General features: G+C 66.3%; 2 protein-coding genes across 2 annotated transcripts; both read right to left on the reverse strand.

The window, feature by feature from the left end:
- Window positions 1-70: 70 nt before the first annotated feature.
- TUFT1 (tuftelin 1) lies at window positions 71-13,088 on the reverse strand. The gene is made up of 13 exons (XM_086768580.1): window positions 13,012-13,088; window positions 9,826-9,900; window positions 9,451-9,555; window positions 9,181-9,267; window positions 7,666-7,746; window positions 7,259-7,330; window positions 6,579-6,692; window positions 4,002-4,130; window positions 3,223-3,317; window positions 2,491-2,596; window positions 2,057-2,140; window positions 1,414-1,514; window positions 71-1,136 (listed from the first exon to the last, which is right to left on the reverse strand). The coding sequence occupies exons 1-13, from the start codon at window positions 13,069-13,071 to the stop codon at window positions 1,082-1,084; spliced, it is 1,164 nt and encodes a 387-aa protein (XP_086624706.1). The 5' UTR covers window positions 13,072-13,088; the 3' UTR covers window positions 71-1,081.
- Window positions 13,089-14,738: 1,650 nt separating this feature from the next.
- CGN (cingulin) lies at window positions 14,739-26,223 on the reverse strand. Its single transcript, XM_086768524.1, has 21 exons — window positions 26,085-26,223; window positions 22,474-23,523; window positions 22,226-22,326; window positions 21,988-22,057; window positions 21,772-21,867; window positions 21,391-21,527; window positions 20,943-21,084; window positions 20,644-20,856; window positions 20,192-20,340; window positions 19,833-19,974; window positions 19,542-19,742; window positions 19,221-19,427; window positions 18,879-19,136; window positions 18,418-18,588; window positions 18,169-18,330; window positions 17,997-18,086; window positions 16,694-16,777; window positions 15,784-15,902; window positions 15,590-15,698; window positions 15,332-15,495; window positions 14,739-15,257 (listed from the first exon to the last, which is right to left on the reverse strand). Exons 2-21 carry the CDS (start codon window positions 23,491-23,493, stop codon window positions 15,113-15,115), a joined length of 3,780 nt encoding a protein of 1,259 aa, XP_086624650.1. The 5' UTR covers window positions 23,494-23,523; window positions 26,085-26,223; the 3' UTR covers window positions 14,739-15,112.
- Between the last annotated feature and the right edge of the window lie 251 nt (window positions 26,224-26,474).

The following is a 26,474-nucleotide window of genomic DNA, read 5'->3' on the forward strand; positions in this document are numbered from 1 at the left end:
GGGAGCCCAGCCCAAAACACCAAATCCACCCCATTTCCCCCGCTGCCATCTACTGAACCGAGCGCAGGCGGCGGGCTTAAGGCACGTGTATTTCTGTATTTACACACTCAGTACAAACGCCAACAACTTTCCTCTCACTGCACCCCCAGCTCCTTCCCCAAGTGCGGGCACGCAGGAGACAGGGAGCAACCGGCAAGCCCGGAGGAAGCGGGCTGGTGCTCACCAGTTCAAAGTGGGACAGGCAGTCCCCAAGCGCGCTCCCGCACGGGCGCAGAGCGGCGATCGTGCCTGTCGCCACATCCCTGGAAGACACCAATAATTTATGGAAATAAATACAGGCAGCAAACCAAACAGCCTCTGGGTCTAAACGCTACATGCACGTACGTCGGGGACAATTTCTCTGCGCTCTTAGGAAAAGCACGCCGATAACGCTGAGTTTGGGCCACGTGAGCCTTGCCCAAGTCCGTAGCAGCCAGATAATGTGCCGGAGAGCGGAGGCAGAGGCTCCCAACTTGTCACGCATTGGACTTTGTGGTAGGAAGGAGTCCGGTTCCAGGAGGATTTCTTTCTTCTTTGTAAGAGTGAATCTTTTTTTTTTTTTTTTTTTAATTATTTTCAACAACAAAAAAAAAAAAGGTTAAACCCCAAGTCCACGTTGGCAAGCTGCAAGCTGAAGCGGGGGGCTCTGTTCGGATGAGGCCCTTCGGAAGCGAAGGCCGCTCTGGCCGAGCAACCCCGGCAAACCCAGGACCAACCAGGCAAAGCGAGCCTGGCTCTCCAGCCAGAGAGCCTCCACGTTCACGCCAGCACCGGCCGGTCCCGGCCTCCAAACTGGGCATCCCTGTGACCTCGAGACCCAGCGGGGACAAGCAGCGTGGACGCTTCGCAAACCTCCCTCCTCTGCCAGGACCGCCCTGGCCGCCTCTGTCCTCGGCTGGCGCCGTTCTCCGGGGCACAGCGCTGCGCCGACGGCTCCGGGGAGAAGCTGGGAGCGCGGAGGCCAGAGGACGGCAGTCAAGCAGGGAAATCCAGTCAACGGTAACAAGGGGAAGAGTCTTCAGCTCGGCCCGGCCCGCGAAACTCATGTTTCCACTACTCTAATGAGGGGCAGCGGCTTCGGGCCCGTCAGCCGTTTGCTGCGAGAGAGAAAGGCTTTGGTCAACCAGGGGAACTGGATGGGTTTGGGGGGGAGGAAACCTGCGGTAGAGGGTCCTGCCCCAGCCCTGGTGGGCGATGGGCCCCCCAAAACCGCCCACAGCAGGGACCTCTGCTCCCTGCGCTTCACTGGAGGAGGGACAGAGGAGCAGACAGAAAATACCACAACGCGCTTCAGAAGAGCGCCCGTGTCCAGCACCATCGCCCAGCCGCCCCAGAGCCGGGCAGGCTCCCCGCCGCCATGCGCCCCCCGCGTACCTGCTGACGTACTCCGACTTGGAGCGCGCTCGGGAGCTGTGGCCGCCCCGACTGACCTGCTTCTCGATCAAGTGCTCGATGCGGTCGTGCATCTCCAGGTTCTGCAAGAGACGGAGCCGGGTTAGCGAGGAACGCTCCCTCCCGCAGTGGGGCCACGTTTTCTTGAGGGAAAGGAAATCGGCAGAATGAGTCACCGAGGAGGGACGGCAACACTAAAGTGCCGACGCAGGCTCAGCTTTTCTCCAAAAAACCGAGCCAGGTTGGACGCCTGTTCCAGTCCCAGAGGCTGGAATGCAATTTTGATTTCCGACACGCGCGCGCGCGCAGCTTCGTACGCAAGAAGGGTTTTGCCGCCAGAGAAAGGCGCTCGATGAGATTATTTTGACTCAGCACCAATTCACAGCTGCTCCGGCAGCCGCGGCAGCTCTGGGATCCCTCGCACCAGCTCTGAGCAGCAGCACGGCCCCGGGGCTGCGGAGGGGACGATTCCCTACGCGAAGCAGGTGCCGGCACCAGGAGAGCTCTGCCCTGAGCAAAGCTCGTCACCCAGCCACGACGCGCAGGCGCGCACAGCCAGGGGGTTTCAGGGAGAGGGTCTCCAGCAGACCCCGCGCACCCCCCAGCACAGCCCCGCTCGACGCACCTCAGCCTCCAGGTAAGCGACTCTCTCTTTGAGCTCCTGGATGACGGCATCTTTGGCCTGGATCACCGCTTTGGAGTTCTGGAGCTGCAAGAAGAAAGTCCAGGGGAGCTGAGAATCCCTGCAGTGTCCGGCTGGGAAGGAGGGCAGCTTAACACCCTGTTAACACCCCAAGCTTAACTCCGAGTCCGCACAGAAACCGATCCCAAAAACCCTCAAATTCCGCTGGGCGTTAAGCCCGAGGTGAAGGAGCCTGCGTACGGGCAGTTTGAGATCTAACTCTTTCAGCAGGCCGAGCTGGCTGCACAGCACCCCTGATTTCCCCTCCCGGCCTAGGAAATTCTTCGCTTCCAAGCATCTTAAGAAATTTATTTTTTTTTCCCTTTCAGTCCCCTCGGAGCCCGCCCAGGCTCTGTCCCCAGCCCAGCTCCCCTCACCTGCTCGATCATCTGGCGGACTTTGCGTTGCTGGCTCTTCAGCATGTCGTCCAGATGGTGTATCTTCTCCCGCAGCGCGGCCACCTCCTTCTCCAGCTGGGCTGACCTGGGAAAAGGAGAGGACAGGAGTCCGGCAGCCATCGGACGGCCTTCCCAGACAGCGAGCGGCCACCCGCCTTCGCCCGGAGCAGCTCGTCTATCGGCCAGGTCCCCTCGCCAGCCACACAGCTCATGAAATGCTTCGACTAGACGAGGGAAGGAGAGGCAGAGACAAAGCTTATCCAAGCAGGAGCCACAAAGGCTGGCAGCCGCAGACTGCCGCGACGCAGGAACATCAGGAAGAGTCAGGCCGCAAACGAGGCCTTCCAGAAACAAGGCGCTGCCAGCCCCTGGAGCACCAGGATACCGGCTGGGTGGGCCGCAGCCGACACGACCAGGAGAATTGGCTGCTCCGGAGGCTCCCCAGGCCCTGCCCCGAGCTCCTGGCCCGCAGCGGAGCCGCTAGAGGTCTCCGGGCAGCCTGGCTCCGGAGCCGCGGATCCGTCGGAGCGAGGTAAATCCGCGGGAGGTATGTGGGGATTAGTCAGCTCTTGGGAGCAGGGCGCTGTTTTGCAAGCCAGAGAGTGAGCACGCCCTTCGCAGGAATGTGCAGTCATGCCCCAGCGAGCTGACACCCCGACCCAGCGGCGTGGGCTTGCTCCGGAGCTGGCGGAGCCGCAGGCCGAGCCTCACCGGTCTTGTTCGGCGAGCTTGTCACCTTCCACGCTTCTCAGCCGGGCCAGCTCTGCTTCGCCGTCTTTCATCTTCAGCAGCAAACTCCGGTGCTCCTGCAGCAGGGCGAGAGGCCGAGTTACGCACGGGGAAACGAGCCACGACACATGCTCCTCGGCCCCCGCTGTGCAGCGCCCCAGCTGCAAACACCCGGGGAGCCAGGCTGGCCCTCTGCACCGGCTCTGTTACAGTCACGCGCGGGAGGCAGGCAGGCGATGACCCGCAGCAGACGTCCCGCTCCTTTTCCCCCTAGGACACCGGCAAGGCGCCAGCCCCGTCTCCCTCCCCGCTGTCGGGCCGGGGACGCAGCCCCGGAGCACGTCATGCTTGCGCCACGCTGATTTACCACTTCATGAGCAGACCACCGTGAAAAAAAATATAAATAATGGAGGCTGGAGGTTGTGTTAATGCCCCCGTGGGAAGAAGAACCAGGCGGCTGTCTAGACTGCACGCTCGTTCCCAGGATAGCTGGAGGAGCTTGCACCGACCGACCAGATCTTCTAGACCCAAGAAACGCAAGTCTGGAATCGGCGCCTGTCGATTCCCAGCCGTTCCCAGTGGCTGGCTTTGCTGGGGGGTTAAACGCTGTTGGGAAGTCAAACCCTCTGGCTGCGGGGTCTGCGCTGAGCACCGCCAAACTCATCACCACTGGGCTCTCCCCTTCCCCCCTCGCCCCAGTGGAGCGGGACCAGGCAGCTCTGCTCATCCCGTCAGCCTCACCGCGGCCTCAGGGCCGGTACCTTTTCCATCCCTGCCAGGAGTCTCTGCAGCTCATCCACCTGCACCTCCTTCTCCGCCGCACTCCTCTCCGCTCTCCGCAGGGCAGAGCTCGTCTGCTCCGCTTCCTCCCGGTACTGCGACACCGTCCTCTGCCGACAAGAACGGAGACACCTTCAGCCCCGACCCTCGGGCTGCCAGAGAGCCCTCCCGGCAGCCGCACGGGCGCTCGGAAGCCTCGGCGGCCAGGTTTGGCTGAAGGCAGCCGGGCGTCTCGGCGAAGAGCCCGCCGTGTTTCAGAGAGCAGAGCTTCAGAAAGCTCCCGGCTTCAAAGGAGCGAGCGCTTCAATGCAATCTGTTCTGGTTTTGTTAGTGAGGGGAGGGCTGCAGTGGCAGCTTCTGTAGGAAACTGCTGGAAGTCGCTCCCCTTTGTTCAGTGGACTCGGCCGGGCCTAGGGCGGACCCACTGCTGGCCAAGGCCGAGCCAATTGGTAGCAGAATGTCCCGTGATAACGCCTCTGCGATAACGTATTTAAGAAGGGAAAACAGAAAGAAAAAGGAGAAGATGTGAAGACGCTGAGCGGGGGCAGAGAGGGAGGCGCGAGCCTCGTGGGCCTTGCAGGCCTCACCCTCTGGCCTCCCGCCGGGCGGCGACTGGGCCCAACTCGGCCCGGCCTGGCTGCAAGGAGTGGAGAGGAGATGAGAAGTGAAGAGACCCTGAGAGGCGTCTGCCTGCCTGCTGTGAAGAATTTCTTGTGAGAGGAGGGGGATCAGACACCAAGGTCAGTGAAGAAGGAGAGGGAGCAGTAATGCGGCTCCTGGCCAGAATTCCCCTGCAGCCTGTGGTGACGACCATGGTGGAGCAGGTTGTCCCCCTGCAGCCCATGGAGGTCCACGGAGGAGCAGAGATCGCCCTGCAGCCCATGGAGGACCCCACGCTGGAGCAGGTGGATGCCTGAAGGAGGCTGTGCCCCGTGGAGGGCCCGCTGGGACAGCTGTTCTGGAGGGACTGCACCCGTGGAAGAGATGACCCACGCCGGAGCAGTTTCACGAAGGACTGTGGCCCGTGGGAGGGACCCCACAATGGAGCAGGGGAGGAACGTGAGGAGTTCTTCCCCCGACCATGAAGCAGCGGCGTTAAACAACGTGTGATGAACTGACCGCAATCCCCATTCCCTCTTCCCCCCTGTGCCGCTCGGGAGGGGAAGGTAGTAGAGATAATGTTAAGCCCGGGAAGAGGGAGGGGTGGGGGGAGGTTATCTTGTTCCCTGTCTCATTCTCCTGCTAGTTTTAGAAATAAATGAATACTTTTCCCCAAGTCGAGTCTGTTTTGCCCATGACGGTAACTTTAAGGATTTGTCCCAGTCCTTATCTCAAACCTCGAGCAGTATTTCCTTATATTTTCTCTCCCTGTTCTCTCGGAGGGCGGGGGGAGCAAGAGAGTGACTGCGTAGTCTGGTCCCGATCGGGGCTGAACTACGACACAATCGAGGCTCCTCCAGTGCGAGAGATACATTCGTTCACAGCCGCGCGCGCTGGGGCCGGTTGCCCGAGGAGCCGACCACGGGAGCCAGCCCCGCGCCTGCGGCAACGGCTCAGAGAGGGGACGAGGGTGTCCCCGTGGGTCCCCGCGCGAGCAGGCTCACACAGCACGGTGCGCCGAGAACACCCGGGCAGCACCGGCGGGATCAGCACACCTGTCCTCACCGTCCCCGCCTGGGCTCAGAGCTGGGCGCAGACCCCAAAACGCCACCCACCCACGCGAGGACAGCCAGCCTCAGGGCACGTGCCACCGCTCCGGGTAGGCGGATGTCCCCGCGCGCCGAGGGAAGCGGTCGCCGATCCAAGCCACTGCCCCAGCAGATGCTGTCCCCGATCCCGCTGCCAGGAACCCTGCGGGGCTGCTGGGACCAGTTTGGTCTGCGGGACAGGACATGAGGCGGGACGTCACCGCTGCCACCGGCGCTGCCGGAAGCTGTGAGATGATGCGGTCAGGCGCAGCCCATCCGGGCCGTGAGCAGTCACCAGAAATCGCACCGAAGGCGACCATTAACCGCCAGTGCCGAGGGCAGGAGGGAAGGGAACGCGGCACCTTCGTCAGCCGAACCCGGGGAGACCCGCGCCAGGGGTCCCAGTGCCTCCAGTCAGCTCGCCCACCTCCACAGCAAACAGCCCGGGCTCCACGCGGGACCACTGCGGCCAGCACGCCTGGCTCCATGGCTGGGAACTGCAGATTCGGGACCCACGGGGGTCCACGTGCCATCCCCATGCCCCACAACACCCCCCCACGCACCGGGGGTCAGAAAGGCTCGGCAGAGTTTGGGGGGACCACCTTACGACCTGCCTGGCACTTTTGTCTCAGGTGATTTTTAACTGGGAAAGCATTTCTGTCTCCAGACCCAGCTGGGGAACCAGGGGGACGGTTTGCGGGGGCTCGGCCAGAGCTCCCCGGAGTGTTTTAACAGCGCGCCCCGAGCCCGCTGCTCCGCAGCCTCCAGTGGCCCAAACTCCCGCACCCCTGCAGCTCCTCAGGCTGCCAAAAATTAAACCCCCCCCCCACATAAAATAGAATCCACGCTTTCCGTGCGCAGCGCAGTCACCTCAAAGGCTTTCCTCTCCAACTGATGGCACCTTTCGGCCTCCTGCAGCTTGGCGAAGAGCCGCTTTGCCGTCTGGCGGATCTTCTCCACGTCCTCGCCCGAGCAGTCCTCCTCCTGCGCAGACCGGGAGAGGGGGAGCCGTCAGGAGGCACCGAGGGAGCCCCCGCCCCGACGCAGGCAGCGCTGCCGCTGACAAAGCCTGGCGCCGTCGCTTCTCGGCTCGGAAGAAAAAACCTGACAGGCGCTCCTGTCCTCGCCTCCCACGCTCCAGCGACAGCGTCAGCCCCAGAGACGTAACACCCGAGATCCCTGGGTGGCCTTCCAAGCCCTGCGCGCAGGACGCCATCCTGACCGGCGCTCAGGCAGCCTGACCCCTGCGACGTGAGCCAGGCCCCAGCAAACCCAGCCCAGAGAGATGAAGAGCCGGAGGAATATTCACCGGCGTCACATTCCTGTCATCCCTTCTGCTAAAATGCTCTCGCGTGCAGACGTTTAAAACCCCGTTACACAAGTTTTTTTATCCCTCTGGTAGAGCTGCGCTCCGTTTCTGCTCTGACCCTGAAGGAAAGACTGGAGTTTGCCACCGGAGCGCCGGACCGCGGGCTGAACGGCTTCGAAGTCACCAAACCCAACCCCTATTCCTTTCCACGGCCATGAAATCCCCCCCTGCAGCTCCCTACCTCCTCCTCCCAGGAACCAGCGCTTGGCCTCGCGGGGCACATCCAGCTCCCGTTCTGCTTCTCCAGCGCGACCTACGTGAGCAAGCAAAGGACAGAGGGACGGGGCTGGAACACCGGCCGGCGCGGCCGCTCCCATGCGGGCAGCGCTGGGGACCGCAGTGGCTCCAGACCGAGGGTTTGGGTTTTTTTAATCCCCACAAACAAACACGCAGTAGTGCGTTTGGCCAGCCGGGGCCTTTTGCTTGCTGACTCCTCGTTGTGGGCTTGGGCAAGGCATCGAATTTTGCCTGGAAACGGTGCCGAGGCGGCTTTCGTTCACGCCTCGCTCTTTACGTCCCCTTCTAGCATTTTCCAGACCCGCCAGATGACCTCAGCGTCATCGAATGCCCAAGAACTGCTCCCGTTACCTGTGCGTGCTGTTTATCTCCTTGTCTGCTCTCAAGTTTACTACTTAAGTCTTCCCGCAGCTTCTTCAAAGAACTTCTAGCCTGGCAAAGGCAAGTCAGTTTAGCTGCATCCGCCCCGACAGCTCCTCTCAGCCCAACAGAGACCAAACCCAAGGCGCGGAGGCTGCTGCGCCGCCCCGCGCCCCTACGCGAGTGACGACCCTCGGGTTTTACCACAGCCCACCTGCAAGCGGCCCCGTCTGGGGCAGACGCGATCCTTGCCAGGCAGCTGGCCTGCACCATCACGGGCAGGAAAAGAAAAAAAAAAAAAAAACCAAAATAAAAAAAACCTCAACGATTTGGAGACGCTGCTGATTGTTCAAGCGATAGTCAAGGACTTTGCTCCTGAAGCGCCGAGAAGACCCCTGCTGCTCCCCGGCTCCCGCCGGCAGACGCAGACAAGTTCCATCTTGACTCGCGCTGCTGGGATTAGTCAGCGCGAGCGAGCCAGGGCAATGATTTACGGGCTTTTACAGTCAGCGCTGCCCCAACGCTGTTCAGAGAGAAGCTTTTCAAAGCATTAATGGCGTGGCTCCATCCCTGCCCCCCGATTTCAGATGCTCGAGGCGCCAGGGCGAAGCAGCTTGCCCAAATCCGGGCAGCGGCAGGACTCGGTGAGAGCGCGAGGCGCGGCTCTCGGGTCAGCAGCCGAGCCCTTCGCCCGGGACGGGATCCAGCGCTCCGGCCCGGCTGGATCAAGACATCCCCGGGGTTTTTCCGCCCCGACCCGGCAGGAAGGATCAATCGCGCACAAAAACCCGCGGCATCCAGGCAGCTGCGATAAGGTCTGGGCGAGCCAGGCGGGTCTGCGTCATGTGCAGGAGGCAACAGGCCGTTTTCTTTCCAGGGGGCAAAAAACCACGCGTTTTGGCAGAGGAGTCAGAAGGAGCACGTAAAAAATCTGGAGGCTGCCCTGCCAGATCTCCCCCTCACTGCTCCCAGGGCCAGCACCCAGCAAACAAACTCCCCCGTGAGAGTGAACGCAAATTTAATTTTTTTTTTCCCCTTTTTTCTTTTTTTTTTGAGGCCGAGCTCCCAGGCCAGAACACGCACGCGACCTCTTCCGTGCCTCGGAAGCGGCTCCCCGGCAATAACATCCCCACCAGGAAAGGGTTAATCCTCCCAGAGCCTCACCAGTTTGTTCTGGGAGATGAGACATTCCACAGAAACTGCCTTTTAACGAGAGGCCGCCTGCCGCGCCCAGGCAGGCCGGGGACAGCCTTGGGGGAAAGTCATCCGCAATTCTCTTCAAATTCAGTCCGTATAGCAGAGCAATTAGTCAGGCTGGATTAATTTATGGCACTTGATTAGACTCCTGCCCTGTACGGGCAAGTCAACAAACTGGAGAATTCAGCTCCGCTGCCAATTTGCCAGAGCTCGGGATGGAAACCCCGCGGGACGGTCCCGGGGTGGGGCTGGGAGCACAGCACCCGGACCCTCGCCGCGCGCCCCAGCCCCCGCGTGGGCGGTAACTACCTCTTGGATGTAACGAACTTCACTTTTCAGCTGGCTGACGTGCTCCTCGTGGTTCACGCCGCCCTCGGCCCGCGCCTTCAGGTAAACCTGCCCGGGAGAGACGGCGGCAGGAGGTCAGGCCGCCCCGACTCCCAGGGATCGCGACGCGGGCTCCCGCCGCGTTCTCCGCACTTTTCCCCTTTGCGGTTTAACCTCCCCCGGCCTCTTTCGAAGCTGCTCCGGCCCCCGTTAGGACAGGAGACGGCTCCACGACAAAGCCAGGGACGGTACCTTGATGATCTCCTCATCGCCGTCATTGGATTTGATGCGCTCGGAGGCCAGGGAGTGGCCGTTGCTGGCTCGGTTGGCCACCATGGCGAAGGCTTTTCCCACCGGCTGTAGGAGACAGAAGCAGCGGCGTTTTTGGAGCGGCCAGACTGGCCGGAACGGTTCGCCCCGGGCCGCAGTCAAACGAGCATCACGCACTTTCCCCGAGGAACGTGGCGGCAAGCGCAGCCTCGGGAACCGGCACCGCGACGTTCGACAGACCGGGACGGGAATTTTCCAGCGCATGAAACACAAAGCAACGGACCCTCTGCCCAACGTCCGGCCCCCCCTCCCCACGTTAACGCGCAAATTTGTGTTCTCAGCTCCGAAGCGGCCCACCTTCTGCTTGGCCTGCTCGCGCCTGTCTCCCGGGAGGTCATTCGGCAGAGTCAGCCGCAGCACCTTCACGCTCTCCTGGAACAAGAGGCAGCGTTTAGTTTATAACTCCCCAAAAGTCTCTTTATGTCCAGCTCAGGCATGAAAAAATAAAATAAAAAAAAAAACAAACCCCAACTAAAATCTGGCATGGCCACAGACGCGCAGTTGTGCCGCCTTCCCCAGCCCGCGAGGCGCCGCGGGGACGACAGCGAGTGACAGCGAGCGCGCGGCGGCTGCAGTTCCCAAAGCCGTGGGGGCTCGGGGGAGCCGCGGCCCAGCCACGGCCGGGGTGACGCAGAAGCGATTGCCGGCCGCGTTTTCACGCACGCCCTCCTCTGTCGCGGCCCTTGTCGCCTACGGTGGGGCCGACGCCGGAGCGGGGCGAAAGCGTGGGACCTTGCCGGGCTCACCCTCCTCCCCGCCGTCCCGCGCGGGCCACACGCCTCCGCTGCTCTGCCCGCCCTCGGCCGGCGCAGCCCCGGCCCAGCGCAGCCCCGTTTTGGCAGCAGCCGGTGCGAGCGGCGGCAGGGCGCTTCCCAGCTCGCGGCCTCCAGCCAGGCCCGCTCTCCGTCCGCAGCTCGACGCCGGCGCCGCGCCCGCGGCGCAGCACGGCCTCCCCCCGTCCCAGACGGACCTCACCGGCACGCGGGCAGCCGGCGCTCATGGTCCCTGTCACACGCGATCCCGAAAGCGGGAGGGCTCGGCTTGCGGCGGGCTCTCAGGCGGCAGCACCGCGCAGCCGGGGTAAGTGCCCGCGCGGCACCGGGCGCCCGCCCCTCGCCACACCTCGGCCACGTCAGCCTCCGAAAGCAACGTCAAGGTATTCCTGCCGCCCTGCTTCCAGGCGCTCTCCTTGCCGGCCAAGTCTCAACAAGCCGTCCGTTTGTTTCCAAAATATTTGGCGTACGCCGCTCGCACAAAACCCCAGCGCCCTGGGAAATGAGGAGCCCTCCTAGGGATCTCGCAGACGTCGCCGGAGCCCTCCGCGCCCCTCTTCCGACGGTCATCCGCGAGAAACTCCCCTTGGCTGCGCGAGCGCCGATCGTTTCACCAGATCTTTGTGCAACTTTGACTCCGGGGAACGTTTTCCTCAAGAATTTGGAAATTTAAACCAAAAGCAGCCGGATGCAGCACGCTCCGTGCTTTTGGGAAGACACAAGAAGCGCTCGGGGTTTCACGGCGAGGGAAAACCGGCTGCCGGTGGTGCCTGCACACAAAGCGTCGCCCGTCACCTCTGCGCCGCCGAAAGCGAACGGAAAGGCCGGGGGGAAGAGCAGGGAGCGGCCGGCGGCGGCAGGGCAGCGGCGGCAGCGCGGCGCGAGGCCGGCAGAGCCGCCAGCGGCCCCTTTGCGCGTCCTTACTCGCAATCGTTGTTTACAAGCGCTGGCAGCTCGCGTCGGCTGGCCTGTCGGGCCCGCGCGAGGGCGGGACGCTGCCCAGTAAATCGCTCGTCCGGGGAAGAGTTTGCAGCGATACGAAACAAGCGCCGGGCCATTCCCACCCCCGTGGCCAAAACCACCCGGAGTTGCCAGGCCGGCGCTTTCCGTCCCGGCAGACCCCCCAAAAACCCTGGCTCCTGGACAAACCGCCACCGGCGCTACCAATCCTCCGGTCAAACAACCGGGAAACCGCCCGTGCGAAAGGCCGGCGGGGGAAGGCTCCGCTGTCTCTGCGCTGGGAAGCGCGGGGGAAGGCGGAGGGATGGGGAGACAAGCGATGGAGGCGGGAGCGAGGATCTCTGCCCCACTGGCGGAGAAAACCGGCTTTTTTGGCACGGTGAACGCTCGAAGGAGGCCGAGGGCGCAGTTAAAGCAAACCCCTCCCTCAGCTCGGCCGCGGCGAGTGGCACCCGGCCAGAGAAGAGAAGCAGCACTCCATTCGGATCTCGCCTTGCGCGCTCCCGTCCGGTGCCCTTCTAGGGGACGTTCCCAAAATCCCGCCGGCCCTTTGGGTCTGGCCACCGGCAAGAGTCGGGTCCCCTGGCAACGAGGGCGAGCGGGATCGGCCGGGACGACCAGGGCCGGGCTTCCAGCGACACCAAAGCCAATTTTAAATCTTTCCGTCTATTTTTCACCGTCCGGCCCAAAAAAACCCCACTTGGCAAAAGCCTGGCTGGAGGGAGAGGCGCTGACTCCGCTCCCGGAGAAGAGGAAACCACACAAATCCCGCCCGGCACCGAGACGGCGATCCCAACGCCGGCATTTTGCAACCGCGGGGAAGGCGCGTCCGTCCGTCCATCCGTCCCGAACAGGCCCGGCCCGACCCGGAGCGTATCGCCGATGATCAGCAGCAAACAGCGCCGGCGTCCGGCATCGCCGGCGTTCCGGAGGCGCTTATCGCCGTAATAACTCATTAACCAAACGAGCCCAGCTCTGCAAGCGCTCCTTATAAGGCCGGGAAGGCTGCGGGGAATTCGGATTCTCCTGCGGAGACTCAGAGCTGAGTCACTCAGCGAGGGCTCGGGCCCGGAGCCGGGCAGCCGCCGGCGCAGGGGGAAGGCGGCCGAACGCCGCGGTTCTGCCGCCGCCGCCGCCGCCATTGGGAGATCCCTCCGGTAGCCAAAACCCCGGCAAAAAGCTGACCCGCCGAGCGCCGCCGCCGCCGGCTTCGCAGCCCTTGGCGGGGTAATCGGGGCGCCGTGCCGGCGTTGGGGCGCCGCCAGCCCCACCCAGCGCCCGTCTCCTCGCGCTGACGGCCCGGCTGCAGGCGGCACCGGGGAAAACCCGACGATAAGGAAGGGCAGAACGCGAGGCCCCGCGGGGGCGGCAAGCGCCAAAACAGCCCGGCTGCTCCCGCCGCCGCAGCCCCCCAAAAGCCGCTCGAGGGGCGCAGCGCCCCAAACCAAACGGCGCCGTCGGGGGACGGCTCGACGACCTCGTGTCACCGATTCCCCGTAAGCGCGACGGGGGCCGGCGGGATGCCGACGCCGACGCCGGGGCGTTCCTTGGCGCGCGCCGCGCCCCTCGCCCGCCACAGCGGGGTCCGCCCGAGCCCCCCGCGGAGAAAACGGGCGCCGCGGGGACCCCCGCGTGCCCCCTGCACCCCGTCCACCCGCTCCACCAATGCCGCTTCCCCCCCCTCTCTGCCCCACTCGGGACCCCCGTGGGCACCGGGACGGGGAGGGGGGTCCAGGGGGTCCCCGCTCACCGGGCTCTCGCCGTGGGGCCGCACGTCCAGCACCGCGCACCAGCCCCGCACCCCGTTCATGGCCCCGCGGCCGGCGGCAGCTCCGCGCCCTGCTTCTATACGGCCCCGCCCCCCCCGCGGGACACGCCCCGGCCACGCCCCTCGCCCCGGCCACGCCCCTCGCCCCCGGCCACGCCCCTCGCCCCCGGCCACGCCCCTCGCCCCCGGCCACGCCCCTCGCCTCAAACTACGCCCGGCTTTAAACACGCCCCCGCGGGAAACAGCGCACCTTAAACTTAAACCACGCCCCTTTCGCTTTTGGCCACGCCCCCTTGGTTTAGGCCACGCCCTCCGCGCCCCCGGGCTGCTCCGTGCGTGCCAGGGCCCCAGGTCGCCCGGGCCGGGCCCCACCCGGCCCCTGCCAAACCCTCGCCAGCGCCCGGCCGGCGGCACCGAGCCCCGGGGTGCCGTGCCGTGCCGAGCCGTGCCGTGCCGGACCCCGCCGCGGTGCCACGAAACCGTGCCAAGTCGCATCGCAGTGCGCTCGAACCGCGCCAAACCGCACCACGCTGCCCCGCAACCGCGCTGCGGTGCCCCCAAACAATGACAAACCGTGCCACGGTGCCGCCAAACCACGCTGTGGTGCTCCAAAACCGTGCCAAATCGTGTCGGGGGGGGGGGGGGGGCGTCAAACCGTGCCACACCATGCTACGGTGCCCCCAAATGGCGCCAAACCATTCCACGGTGCCCCTAAACCACGCCAGGGTGGCATCAAACCATGCCAAACCGTGCCACAGTGCCCCCAAACTGTGCCAAACCACGCCAGGGTGCCCCCAAACCATGCCAGGGTGCCCCCAAACCACGCCAGGGTGCCCCCCCAAGCCCGGCGGGAGGTGCCAGGGTCGGGGAAGGGGGCAGTGCCGGGGCGGGTGCCCTGGTGTCGCGCCAGCTGCCTGCTCTCTGCCCAGCTCTCATTGGCACATACCAGTGTGATGAGCTCAGCCGGCCTCAGGGCCACCGCCGGCCCCAGCCCCGCCGGCCAGGCCGCTCTCCAGCCCCGTGCGGTCACCGGGGCCACGCTCCAGCCGCGGGGTGGGGACACCCCGTGCCGGGCGCGGGTTTGGGGCAGCGCCCGCGGGGTAAACCGAGGCGCAGCGGCGGGGCCCCCGCTGCCTCACCGGGCCCAGCAGCTGCTGGGGAAACCGAGGCCCAGGGTGGGGACGCGGTTGACCTCAGCTCCGCCGCGCGTGGCCGGGAGGAGCCCAGGGCAGAACCGGTTGCGCCGGCCTGGTTTAGCCACAGCGGGGACGCCGCGGGTGCGGGGCTGGGTGCCGGGCACGCCGAGCTTGGCAGGTGACGCAGAGACGGAGAGGGGACAGGGGCGTCCCTCGCGCAGTCACCGCATCCGGCCCCGCTGGCTACAGCCCGGTCAAACGTCACCAGGGTGCGGGAGGGGAAACTGAGGCAAGGGGCGCCGGGGCTGCCGGGGCCCCGGGGACAGAACCAGCTCAGCCGCGCTCGAGGCCACGGCCGGGAACCGTGGTAAACACCTGCCAATCAACATACTGGCGCTAATTAGCAGTTGGCAGGACTCCCATCCTCATTAATTAGCGATAACGAAGCTTTATCTCCCGGCCAGATCCAACGAAGCAGGGGAAGGAGCTGCGTTCCCCGAGCCGGCCAGGAGCCCGGTGCCACGCTGCCTGGCGTGCCGCAGCCTGCGCCACCCCTCCAGCTGACGAGCCGCAGGCGTTAAAACGTTCGATTTTATTTAAAATACGCAGTCGTGTACAAAAATAAATCATGGTGGGCGGAGCCACGGGCGCCCCTGCCCCACTCTCCCCGTCAGAGCCCGATCCCTGCTGCCACGGGATGCGGTCACCGAGGGGGACGCCGGCCGCGGTGAGCCACTTGCCTGGGCGCGAACGCGCCCCGAGACACGCATGAAGGCAAAGCGGCGAGAGAGCGGCCGGGGGGCCGTTCCCCGTCCCACCGCCTTCCTTCACGTCCTCGCTATCACAATTTTCACGCCAAGGGGCAGCAGCCGCGGCTGGTCCCTCATCCAGCTCTCGGGAGGCGGCTGCGCTCCGGGTGGGAGCGGCCGGGGCGGCGCGGGCGAGCGTCAGCAGGAGCTGGTCTGCAGGTTGGCCTCGTTGAGCAGCGAGGCGATGGAGGAGGGCCCGTAGGCGCTGTCGAACTCCTCGTCCGAACTGAGCCGGTCGTCGTCTTGCAGGGAGGAGTCGGCGGCCGAGCGGGCGGCTTTGCGCCTGGGGACAGAGGAGAGGGGTCAGCCCTCGGCGGGGGCCGGGGCCGGGACCCCCTCTGGCGCTGCCCACCCTACCACGCCTCCTTCTCCAGCGTCTTGACGCGGTTCTGCAGCTGCTCGTTGAGCTCGTGCTGCTCCTCCAGCTCCCGCTGCGCCTTCTTGCGGGCGCCCTCCAGCCGCTCGATCTCCTCCTCCGCTTCGTCCACTTGCCGCTTCAGGGCCTTCACGCGCAGGCTCAGCTGCGGGGAGATGGAGCGATTCCCGCGGGAATTCCCTCAGGCGGGAGGGTCCCGGTGCCACTTGGCGTCTCCGAGGGTCCGCGCCTTCACCCACCTGGTCCTTCTGGTCGCTGACGTGCTGCCGCTCGTCGTCAATCTGGATGGTCAGCTCCTTCACCTTCCTCTCCAGCTTACGGTTGGAGGACAGCAGGACGCTCTTCTCCCTGCGGCGAGGCGAGGGGGTGGGATCAGGACCCGGCCAGGGCGAAAGGAATCCCCCCCGAGCGGGGGGCTCGCCGCAGCCGGTACCTCTCCTCTGCCTGCAGCCTGTCCTGCAGCTCCTCCACCCGCGCCTCCAGCTGCGAGACGTTGCTGCTGGGCTTTTGTGACCCCTCGGAGCTGGCCAGGCGGTTCTTCAGCTCCTTGTTCTGCAGGGAGAGAGGGAAAAAAAATAAAAATAAAAACCCAAAAACCCCAAAGGCGGCTCCATTACCTCCACTGCGGGGCTCCCGGCCCCGGGTGGGAAAAGCTGGGAGCCTCGCTGACGTCAATCCCGGCGGTGAGTCAGGTAATGAGCCGGGTTATATAATGGCAATTAACCGCCCTGGCACGAGGCGAGGCCAGAGGGGCCAGCCACACACGGGGGCACCGCCGGGTGGCGGCTCCGTGGCACCCATCCCCGCTCTGCTCCCCAGTTTCTGCTCCAAAATGCCGTCGTTGGCCAAAAAAAAAGCCCCCAAAAGAGGGGATTTTTTTGACAAAACCCAGCTCCTCCCCCGTCCCACCCCGTCTCATCAACTGGGCACTGGTAACGACGGCCGGGCCCCGTGCCGCTGGCAGCGGGAGCCCCGTGTTTTTCTCGGCAGTGGCGATTCCGCAGCGGGAGCGGGAACAGCTCGGGGAGCCAAGGTCCCATGGATCCGTCTCATTAAGAGCAGGCTTGGGGCTTGGTAACGAAGGCTTTGGAGTGCCAGTCCGCGCAGGCTGGCAGGGAGCCGCCGGGAAAGGGGAGATCCCGCGGGAATGCTGTGCCGGGGAGATGCCCGACAGCTCCAGGGACGCTCGGATCTGGAGCGGGGAGCAGGAGGGGGCTTTCCAGCAGGAAAAGCTCCTTGGGAAGACGATCCCTCTCCGAGACACTTTGTCCCGCATCCCTGACGGGACGAGGGGCCCGGCCGCCCGTGGGCTGTGCCTGGCGCGGCTGCGGCTCAGGCCTCACCTGCCTCTCCAGCGAGACCTTGTCGCACTCCAGGTCCTGCCGGCTGGAGCGTTCCTGCAGCAGCTCCGCCCGCAGCTGGTCGATCTGGGGACAAGGACACGGCCCCGGTTGGCTTTGCCGCGGCTTTCCCCGCCGCCTTCGCTCGGCGAGAGATGGGGGCTGCCGCAATTCCTTCCCCGGCGCCGCAGAGCACGAGCGGACTCGGTGCACCCAACACCGTGGCCGTTCCACGGCACGCCGCCAGCGTCGGCGATGCCAAAAATTCCCAACGAGAGGATTTGGGTTCCTTCCCAAAGCAGTTCCTGCTGTTCTGGCCAGCGGCCCAGAGGGCTGCGATTTTCCACTGAAGGGTTTAAACTGGTTGGACTGGGATTCGGGGACCCGGCTGCACTCCCAGCCCTTCCCGGCACCGCGGGGCACGGCGACGTGGCTGCGCTGGGGGCAGGAGTGGGTTTGATGGAGCAAAACTAGAACCGCCCCGGGGGCCGCTTCCGGCTTGATCCGGGTGAAAACGGGGCTTGCGTGTTGTTTTAAAGCGAAGGAAATTGGGGTTTTCCATCAAAAACGGCTGGGTTTTCATTCAAGCAGCCCCAAAAGCCATGGGGCCACTTCAGAGCCGAACGCGGCTGTGGTTTCACACAGATCCCATGGGAAAAGCCTCCCCTGGGATCACCTCCGCCATGTACCCATTTCCCAGACGGAAAAACGGGAGAACCCCTCGTTTTACCAGCTCGCCTGGCCCCGACCCCTGTGCCGCGGGAACCCCCTTTCCCAGCTCCGGACTGGATCCCAGTGGGGCAGGAGGGAGACGGGCTGTGAGCGGAGGAGCCGCTGAGCCCAAAAATCCCGGTAAAACCCAGCGGTGCCGGGTGCCGGAGGCTCGGCAGGCAGCTCCCGCCCGCTCGCGGAGCTCGAGCGCCAGGTCCGGCTTTGAAGGCAAGGAGCAGGCGGGCGAGGAGGGCGCGGAGAGCCCAGAGACGGCGTCATTCCAACCCCAGCTTCCCGCACAAACCCCACCCCATAATTTCAGGGGATTTAGGGTTTGGTTGGGTTTTTTGGTTGGGTTTTTTTTTGTTGTTGGGGTTTTTTTTGGTTGTTTGTTTTTTTCCAAGCTCCTGTGATTTCCGTTTGCGCCCAAACCAGCTTGTCAGACGCTGCACCCCGGTCGTGTTTGGGGTGAGGGAGGGCTCCGGGCTGCTGCTACCGACTCGTTAGCGGGGTTTTAACTCCGCTGGCAGGCTATACCCGAGGACTGGAGTTTTCCGGCGCTGGGGGGGCTCCACCGTGGCACCGCTCGCCCTACCTGATCTCTGCTGCGGGTGACCCTCTCCGTCAGCAGCTCCACCGTGCTCCGCTCCTCATCCAGCTCCACCTCCAGCCGCTTGGACTTCTCCTGCCAGGAAAACACGAGCGGAAGGGTCAATCCCACAGGCAGGGGCCAGCGAGCCGGGATGGCGGAGGAAGGGGCTCCCCACCTCCAGTGCCTTGGCATGCCGCGAGCGATCGTCCTGCGAGCGTTGCTTGGCCTCCGCCTCCTGCTCCAGGCTGCGCAGGCGCTGCAGCAGCACCTCCTTATCCAGCTGCACGCTCTCCCGCTCCGCCTGGCTCTCCTGCAGCGCCTGCTTCAGCCGGGCCACCTGCGGCGTCCGGGGGAAAAAAAAAAGATGTTCCCCCATGCAAAACGTGGCCCCGGGCACCCCACGGAGGGGACCCACGACCCACACCTCGTCCTGCAGCCGCCCCATGCTGAACTGCATCTTCTCCACCTCCGCGCCCCGATCCTTGGCTTGTTTCTGGGAATCCATGATCTCCTTCCGCGACTTCTCCTTGAACTCCTCCAGCTGCGATTTGAGCTCGGCCAGCGAGCTCTGCGACTCCTCCGTCATCCGCTCCAGCTGCGGATGGAGTGAGTGGGGATGGATCAAGAGCTGGGGTCCAGCCCAGGAACCCTGTCCTGAGCTGATCCCGGGGGACAGCACGGTTTTTACGGAGTTGTCCCATGATGCCGGGGAAGGATCAGTGCCAACCGGCTCCGCGAGGAAACCGGCTCCGTGCCCAAAGCCCTGGATCCCTGCCCTAATGCCGCGAGGGCACCCCGGAAATCCCCATCCCGCGGCGCAGGGAGCACAGGATGCCCCACGGCATGGGGGTGCAAGCAGCCCCGGAGGCACCCGCCCGCACCAACCTCTTTGTTCAGCTTCTCGGTGGCGCGGTCCAGCAAGCGTTTCTCCTCCTCCAGCTTGCTCTTGGCACGCTTCAGCTGCTCCTTCTGCCGCTGCTCATCCTGGTAGGACGCGCTCAGCTCCTGCTGCTCCTGCGCCAGCCGGGCCAGGCTGCGCTGCGCCTCCTCCAAGCGTGTCTCCAGCGACCGCTTGGCCATCAGCAGCTCCTGCTCCCGCTCCGTGGTGTCGCCCAGCGACTCCTCCATCTGCCGGCGCTCTGCCTGCGAGGAGCCAGCTCCTCAAGCTCCATCTCCGCGGCAGGGGAAGAGCTCGGGGCAGCCGAGGAACGGCCGCAGCCCCAGTACCTCCAGTTTGGTGACCTTCTCCTTGAGCCGTGCCTGGGAGTCCTCCCAGTTCTCGCCCAAGCGCTCGTACTCCGCCAGCCGTGTCTCCATCCCCAGGATCTTCCTCCTCAGGTCGTCGTTCTGCTCCTGCAGCTCCCGCAGGCTGGACTCCACAGTCTTCCTCGCCTCCTCCGATGCCTCCCGTGCGCTCTCCAGGGACGCCTTTGCCTGCGACGCAGCCACCAGCCGCTCAGCCGGGGGGGTTTCGGGGGGGGGACTTGGGCTCACATCCCTCAGCTGGATGGGTGGGGGCAAGCCCCTTCCCCCACTCCCCGTGCTCACCTTGGCGGCCTCGTCGCGCTCCTCCTGGAGCTGCCGCAGGTCCCTGCGGAACCGCTCCAGTTCCCCGTCGCGGCTGGACGCCTCCTCCCGCATGGAGCCTCTCAGAGCCGCCAGCTCCCGCTCCCGCTGCCACAGCATCTCCTCCCGGCTCTGCTTCTCCGCCGCCAGCTCCCGCTGTGCCTCCCGCGCCTCCCGCAGCTCCTGGGACGGAGAGGACAAGGCGGTGGGGGACCCTCGGTGCCGGACACGGTTCCCCGACGCCGCCTGCACCTCCCTCCCTTTGTTGCCCACCTTCCTGAGAGCCTCCAGCTCGGCGGGGTCCCGCGCGCTGCTCCGCGCCTTCTCCGCGTCCTCCCGGGCGGCTGCCAAGCGCTCCTGCAGCTCCCGCAGCTCCTCCTCGAACTCCTCCCGCTCCAGCTTCACCTGCAGCAGCCTGGAGAGGGGCAGGATGAGGCCACCCGCACCCAGCCCCGCATCCCCCGCTCCCAGAGAGCGGCATCCGGCTCGGCCATCGCCTCCCTCCCCGCGTGCCCAGCTCCCAACCCATTTTACCGGGGCTCGGAGGAAAAACGCTGGACGGTGGCGGCAAGCGGCTGGATTTCCCAGAAAGCTGCTCGTGCCCCCGCTTCAGCGACAGCTGCGGCACTTACTCCTGCTTGGCGTTGCGGAGCTCGTCCTTGTTCTTCTGGAACATGTCCCGCCAGTGCCCCGTCTCCTCCGCGCTCTCCTCCAGCTCCTGCTGCAGGTTCCTCACCACAGCGCTGATCTTCTGCTTTTCCGACTCCAGGTTGGCCTGGTCCTGGAGCGAAGCGTCGAGCCTGCACCCTCGTGGGACGCTCCAAGGATGCCGAGGTCCCGCCACACTTAATGCCCCCCCAAAACCAGCCCGGGGAAGCCCCCACGCCCCCGCAAACCGGCTCCGCTCTCCCCCCGCAGTGTCTCTGTCCCAGGGCGGACAGGTGCTCCGTCGGGATGAGTTTGGGGCAGAACGCAACCCCCGTTTCCAGCTCAGGCCCATTTAAACGCAGAATTTCAGGACACCGACTCCAAGCACAGACCACGGCCACCACGTCCCCGTCCCCGTCCCTCCCCGCGGCCAGACCTGCGAGACGTGCTCCACGCTGCGCCGCAGCTGGTCCATGTCGCTCTGGTACTGCTGCCGCAGACGGTCAAGCTCCTTGTCGTGGCTGGCCACCTCTTCCTTGAGGGCTCCCTTCAGCGCCGTCAGCTCCCGCTCCCGCAGTCGCAGCTGCTCCTCCTGCCGCTGCCTGCAGCTCAGGGCCTCCTCCAGCTCCTCCCTGGTTTCCAGCAGCTCCTGGGCGAGGGGACAGGCGGGCTGGGCGGCAGCGAAGCGGCACGGGGAGGGGGATGCTTGCACCCCGGCGCAACCATCACCGTTACCTTGTACAAGGCTTCGCCGTCCGGCGACACGCCGGAGCCCTCGCGGAGGCGGTCGAGCTCTCGGTGGGCGGCCAGCAGCTGCTCCTCGCACTTGCCCAGCCGGCTCTGCATCTCCTCCTTGGCCATTTTCACCTCGCTCAGCCTGGAAGGCAGCGCCAGGGCCCTTCGCAGCCTGGCAGGGGGACCTGCTCTCCCCCCCCGCGAGACTCTGGCCGCGTCCGCGCCCCAAAGGGCCGGGGCTGCAGCACCCACCCGCAGCATCTACGCTTCGTCCCGGCACAGGAAAAGGGGGACAGGGACAGCGGGGACGATGGCCACCCGCCCTGTGCTGCCCTCTCTGCATCTCCAGATGCCCCCGCCGCCCTCCGTCAGCGTCCCCACAGCGCGCAGCCCGGTCCCGCGGACGGACGGACGCTCCCCAGCCCTGGCCCCCAGGCGCAGCTCTCACTCTTGCAAACTTCTCAGCAGCTCCTGGGTTTTCTTCTCCAGCATCGCCCGCAGGCGCTGGCTCTCCCCTTCGGCCTCGCGCAGCTGGGCTTCCACGCTCCTCCCCGGGTCCCTTGTCAGCTCCAGCTTCTGGCGCAGCTGCGGGAGAGGGGACACCGGTGACACGGCTGGGGGCAGAGCGGCCGCAGCGCTGCTCCCCGTCCCCGTCCCCCTCCAGCTCCGGGAAGGATGTCCGCAACCCTGAGGCGCCCCAGGAGAAAAAGCGGGCACCAAGAGAAGGGGGCTCAGAGCAGGGACCCACTGCGTCTGCCCCCCACCCCAGGGATATAAACGGCGACCCTGCGTTTCCCCCCCACCCCCCGGACCCTCAGCCTGGCTTCACCTTGGTCTCCTCGTCGAGCTTCTCCTGCAGCTCCTCCACCTTCCTGGCCAGCTCTCCGTGCTGGGGCTGGGCACACGCCGCATCCTTGGCGGGCGCCTGGAGAGACCGCAGCGCTCGCTCAGCGGGGTTCGGGGCACCGCAGCCCCCACGGGGAGCCCCCGGGAGGGCTTGGGGAGCAGCCTGTCCCCTCGCAGCACCGGGACGGCCCCGACTCACCGCCAGCTCCTGCATCTTCTCAAGCAGCTGGGCAGTTTTCCTCTTCAGGGAGATCTCGCTCTGGCTGCTCCTGCGGGCGCCAGAGCGGGAGACGCGTTTGGGGATGAGGGGCAACGGAGCCGGGGGGGACAGCCGCTTGCTCCCCCCCCACAAAATCCTGAGCGCCAGCTGGCTACAGCGGCATCCCTGCTCCCAAACCGAGGATGGGACGGGAGCAGAGGGCACTGGGGGAGCTCACCCCTCTTTCAGGATGCCGTAGATGACCTCCTTGGGGTCCTCGCTGCTGCCGCGCTGGGAGACCTCCCGCTGGTCCCGCAGCAGGTCCGGCGTGGATTTGAGCTGCCATGAGGGAGAACAAAAAGCTCAGCTCTGGCAAGGACACAAGTTCTCCCGGGGTCGCGACGCTCCGGAGGGCGCCGGCGCTCGCCTTGGTGCTGGTGACCCCTTGAGATCCCAGGATCGGCCCCCCCGCCCCCCCCCCGGTACCTGCAGCTCCGCCCGGGCTTTGCTCCGCAGCCGCTCGGCCGCGGGCTCCTCCACACCCCGGTTCGCCCGCTGGCTCCTCGTCCTCCTGTCTTCCATCCCGCCGGCTCCGCTCGGGCGGCTCAGGCTGCTGGCGGGCGCCGAGGGCTGGGGGCGAACACCGGCGGCCTGGCGCTGGCCGCCGCTCGGCTCCCTGCTGTCCGGCACATCGCGGCGGGAGAGGTGGCCGTCCAGGCTCTGCGAGCGCTTCCTCTCCTCCAAGGGGATCCGGCCCCTCCTGGCCGCCCGGCCTCGCTGCTGCACCTTCCCGTCGAATTTGCTGATGAGCGAATCCACCGAGGAGAGGGGTTTGGTGTCCACGTCGCCACGGCCGCCGTCTGCCACCGCCTCCGCGTCCGAGGAGGGGTCCTCGGCCCCGGAGCCGGCAGCTTTGCTGCGCTCCGGCGTGACGTTCAGCACGCTGCTGCTTCTGCCGCCGGCCAGAGCCCGGCGCTGCCGGCTGCCGCCGGCCCGAGGAGCCTGGGCGGCAAAGGGCTCCTCCGCCACGGCGCCCAGCAGATCCCCGTGGGACTGCGTCCGCCGCAGCTCCTCCCCGAGCACCCGCCTGCCCGCCGCAAGTTTGGGCTCACGCTGGGAGGTCGCCGCTGCGCTGCCAGCCTCCTCGTCCGAAGTGCTGTGGGACGAGCCGTGGCCGGGCTGCCGTCCGGCGTAAGGATTTTCCGGCAGTTCCGAGTCGGAGCTGACGGAACCAGGCGGCCGAGGGCCAGCGAGGGGGTTCGGGTAGGAGCCCTCGCTCTTGATCTGCACCCCGAAGGAGTCGCCGCCCTTCTCGCCGCTGTTGAGGACGACGAAGGGTTGCCCGGCGATGCCCTGCACCCGCACGGCGACGCCGTAGGAGCCGGGCTTGCCCCGTGCCTTGGGGGGTCTCTGGGGCTCCTGCAGGTCGTTGATGAAGCGGATCTGGACGCCGTAGTCCACCGGGCTCTGCTTCTCCGCTGTTGCCGCGCTTGCCGGCCACTCCATCCCCAGGGCGGGGGGCTCAGCACCGCGGTCCTTGGTGGGGGAGAGGGGGCAGGGTCATCCCCGCGTGGCGGCCGGGGGTCCGGCAGCAGGGACGGGCACCGGAGGATGGCCGGTGCCAGCGCTGCAGGACCAGGTTTGCTGTGCCAGCACCGGCACCGCTCCGCTGCTCCTGGGGGGGGGGGATGCTGGGGAGGGCAGGGAGAGCGAACCCCCCCGACCCCACCGCACGCACAGCATCGGGCCCTCCCCGCCTCTCCCCTCGCTCACCTCGGCACCGGGACCCCCGGGGGATGCGGGGAACGGCAGCGGAGAGCTTGGGCGGGATCCACAGCCCGCGCTCTGCTCCCGCTGCCTCCCGGGCAGCTGCGGAACGCCGCAGCCTCGCCGCAGCCGGAGCCCCGGAGTCCCCCCCCGGCATCACCCCCCACGGCTGGGGCAGCCGCCCGCGTCCCGCGAGGAGGGGACAGATATGAGCAGTGACATATTTGGAACAGCGTGATGTAACCCTCCCCCTCGGTCCCGGGGGCACCCGGGGCAACGCCGGCCGGCGGGAGACGGGCGGGAGCGGGGGATGCGGGGGGCTGAGCTCCCCCGTAGGCACCTGGGGGCTCACGCGACCGAAAAGCCGCAGATGAGCCCCCCAGCGTCGCCTTTCCCCTGCCCCGAGCACCGGGAGCGGTAGCGGCTCCTTTCTCCGCCGTAAAGAAACCAGATGCCAGGAGCAACGCGGGGTGCCGAGCGCTCAGCTTACACCCGCGTTCCTGGGAGGGTGCTGCGCGCGGAGGAAAACAAAACGAAAGCAAATCCCAAATCCCGTGCTTTCGGCTCAGGTCCGCACGTCGCCCTGCAAAAGCTGCCTGGGCGCGGAGCAGGCGGCGCAGGTGGGGATGGAGCGGTGGGACGACAGGCTTGCCCACGTCCTCGCCTGGACCCCCAGCCCACGATTCCTCCCGTGCCCGCCCCGGAGCCGGACCCCCGCCGCCGTGGGCTGACGCCAGGCCCGGAGCAGCCGCGCGGGCCGGGGCAGCAGCGGGTGCCGCGCGGACCCCGCAGGGCCCAGCCGTTCGCTTGCCCTGGCCCTGCCAGCTCCCTGCCGCCGCCGCCGTCTGCTCCCGTCCCCCGGCCAAAACCCAGCGCGGGCAGCTCCTGTGCCTCCTCCATTTTTGCTGGGCCACGACAAGGCCCGCGGGGTCTCTCACGTCCCCCCCCCGAGACCCCGCAGCCAGGGCAGTGACTGGGAGCCGCGTCCTGAGCTCATTATCCCTGCACGGCGTCTAACGAGATCAGCCGCGGACACCAGGCTCTGTAAACGCACCCCGCGCTCGGCGCCCGCAGCGAAAGCCCCTTGCGCAAATCCCATCAGTGCCATCCCGCCGCCGCCGCAGCGTCCCCTCCCCGCCGCAGGACGGTGGGGTCTGGCAGTACAGCGGCCCCCAACCGGCAAACTTTTGGCAGTGGCAAAAACTGAGGCGAGGGAACCGGCTTCGGACACAAAATTCAGAATTTTCCAGCGTTACCAGCGCCCGAAGTGCAGCGACGGGGTGGGGCCCAGGCGGGGACGCGGCTCAGCCTCGATGGCTACCGCGGTGGGAACCGTGAGGCCGGGGCGCAGTGCGGCAGCGTTGCCAGCGGGGCAGGGGCTCGCCGAGCAAAGAGCCACCCGCGCCGGCATCACCGCTGCCAGCAAAGGACGTGGCTCTTCCCCACCGCCCGTCCTCGCCCTGGCCCGAGCGGGGACCAGGTGGCCGAAAACCGCGGGGGTCGGATGTGGCTGGCGACGCAGCTGGGCTCAAACCCAGCCGCCGCGGAACCCGAGCGAAGCAGGGACGATTTGTTCTCTCCAAGCGAGCAACCGGCTCAAGGCGTGTGGCTTCGCTCCTGGTTTTTGGGGGGGGGGGAGCTCCGGCTGTGCCAGGCCGGATTTGGGAGGAAGCAGGTGGGCCAGGCCGGCCAGCGGTCTCCCAGGAATGCCAAAAACGGGCCAACGCACCTGAACCCAGCCCCGGCTCGGGCCGGCGGCGACAGCAGCACCGGGCGGCGGGGGTCCCGCGCCAGGCGGGCAGGGAACGCGAGGTCTCCTGCCGTCCTGGGTCAGGCACCTCCGGCATCGCGCTGCTGGGGATGGCGGGCAGCCAGCTGCGCTCGCCGGGGTCGGCGGCACAATAAACCCTTTGTGCCGAGGACGTTAACCCAGAAAGTTGTTTTTTTGCAATCGCAGGCGGTGCTGGAAAAGGCTCCTACGCCGAGCGGGGGCTCTGTGCCGCACCGGCTCTGCGCTTGCGGCCAGCACGGAGAACGCCTAGGCGGGGAAGGCGATGGCGCCCAGCTCGGGCTGATCCTCCTCGGTGAAGGTCAGCCGGGTAATTCCACCGCGGGCCACCGCACACCGGGGCCCGGCAAGGCGCCGGCACCATTCAGCGGTGAAGCCAGAGCCCACCTCGGCCCGAACCCAGCGGGTCGGGGTCACACGGCCGCCGCGCCCCCCTCGAGCACCGCGAGCGAAAGCTGTCGGATTATCCCGAAGCGCTCCGCGTCCAGACCGACGTTGCGGGGAAGGAGGCTGGCGGAGATGCGTGAACCCGGCATTTCACCTGTTTTGTGGCTCCTGGTGCGGTTCGGGCCGTTTCCGCCGGGGGTTTTCCCGAAAGCTCTGCTGTGACTCCGGTGCCGCTTGCTCAGCCGTGTTTGTACGCAGCGCTGGTTTCGCTGGGGGCCAAAGTCCAGGGCTGGTTTCAGGCCGTGCCCACACCCTGCCCGTCACCGGGCCAGCCCGCGCCGACACCAGCGGAGACCGGCTATTCCTGCTCTCCCGCAAACACCGGAGCGCAGAACCTTGATAACTCCTCGGCCGAACACGTGAGCCGTGGGTCGGAGGAACGCGAAACCAGGGCACCCGCGTCACGTCGCGGGGACGGGCTGACGGTGACGCTGGGGTGCCGGCCTTGCGCCGGGGGCCAGTGGAGGGGCGTCTGCGGGGGATA

The sequence above is a fragment of the Chlamydotis macqueenii genome, chromosome 28, assembly GCF_036417535.1.
Source record: "Chlamydotis macqueenii isolate bChlMac1 chromosome 28, bChlMac1.mat, whole genome shotgun sequence".
Taxonomy (NCBI): Eukaryota; Metazoa; Chordata; class Aves; order Otidiformes; family Otididae; genus Chlamydotis; species Chlamydotis macqueenii.

Coding starts and splice junctions, on each gene's coding strand:
- TUFT1 (XM_086768580.1), bottom strand. CDS start 13,071: ATGAACGGGGTGCGGGGCTGGTGCGCGGTGCTGGACGTGCGGCCCCAC. Junction 6,693..7,258: donor CTGGTTCCTGGGAGGAGGAG/GTAGGGAGCTGC, acceptor CGGTCTGCGCAG/GAGGAGGACTGCTCGGGCGA. Junction 2,597..3,222: donor AAGCTCGCCGAACAAGACCG/GTGAGGCTCGGC, acceptor TCCTTTTCCCAG/GTCAGCCCAGCTGGAGAAGG.
- CGN (XM_086768524.1), bottom strand. CDS start 23,493: ATGGAGTGGCCGGCAAGCGCGGCAACAGCGGAGAAGCAGAGCCCGGTG. Junction 19,137..19,220: donor AGAAGGTCACCAAACTGGAG/GTACTGGGGCTG, acceptor GGCTCCTCGCAG/GCAGAGCGCCGGCAGATGGA. Junction 18,087..18,168: donor GGCATGCCAAGGCACTGGAG/GTGGGGAGCCCC, acceptor TTTTCCTGGCAG/GAGAAGTCCAAGCGGCTGGA.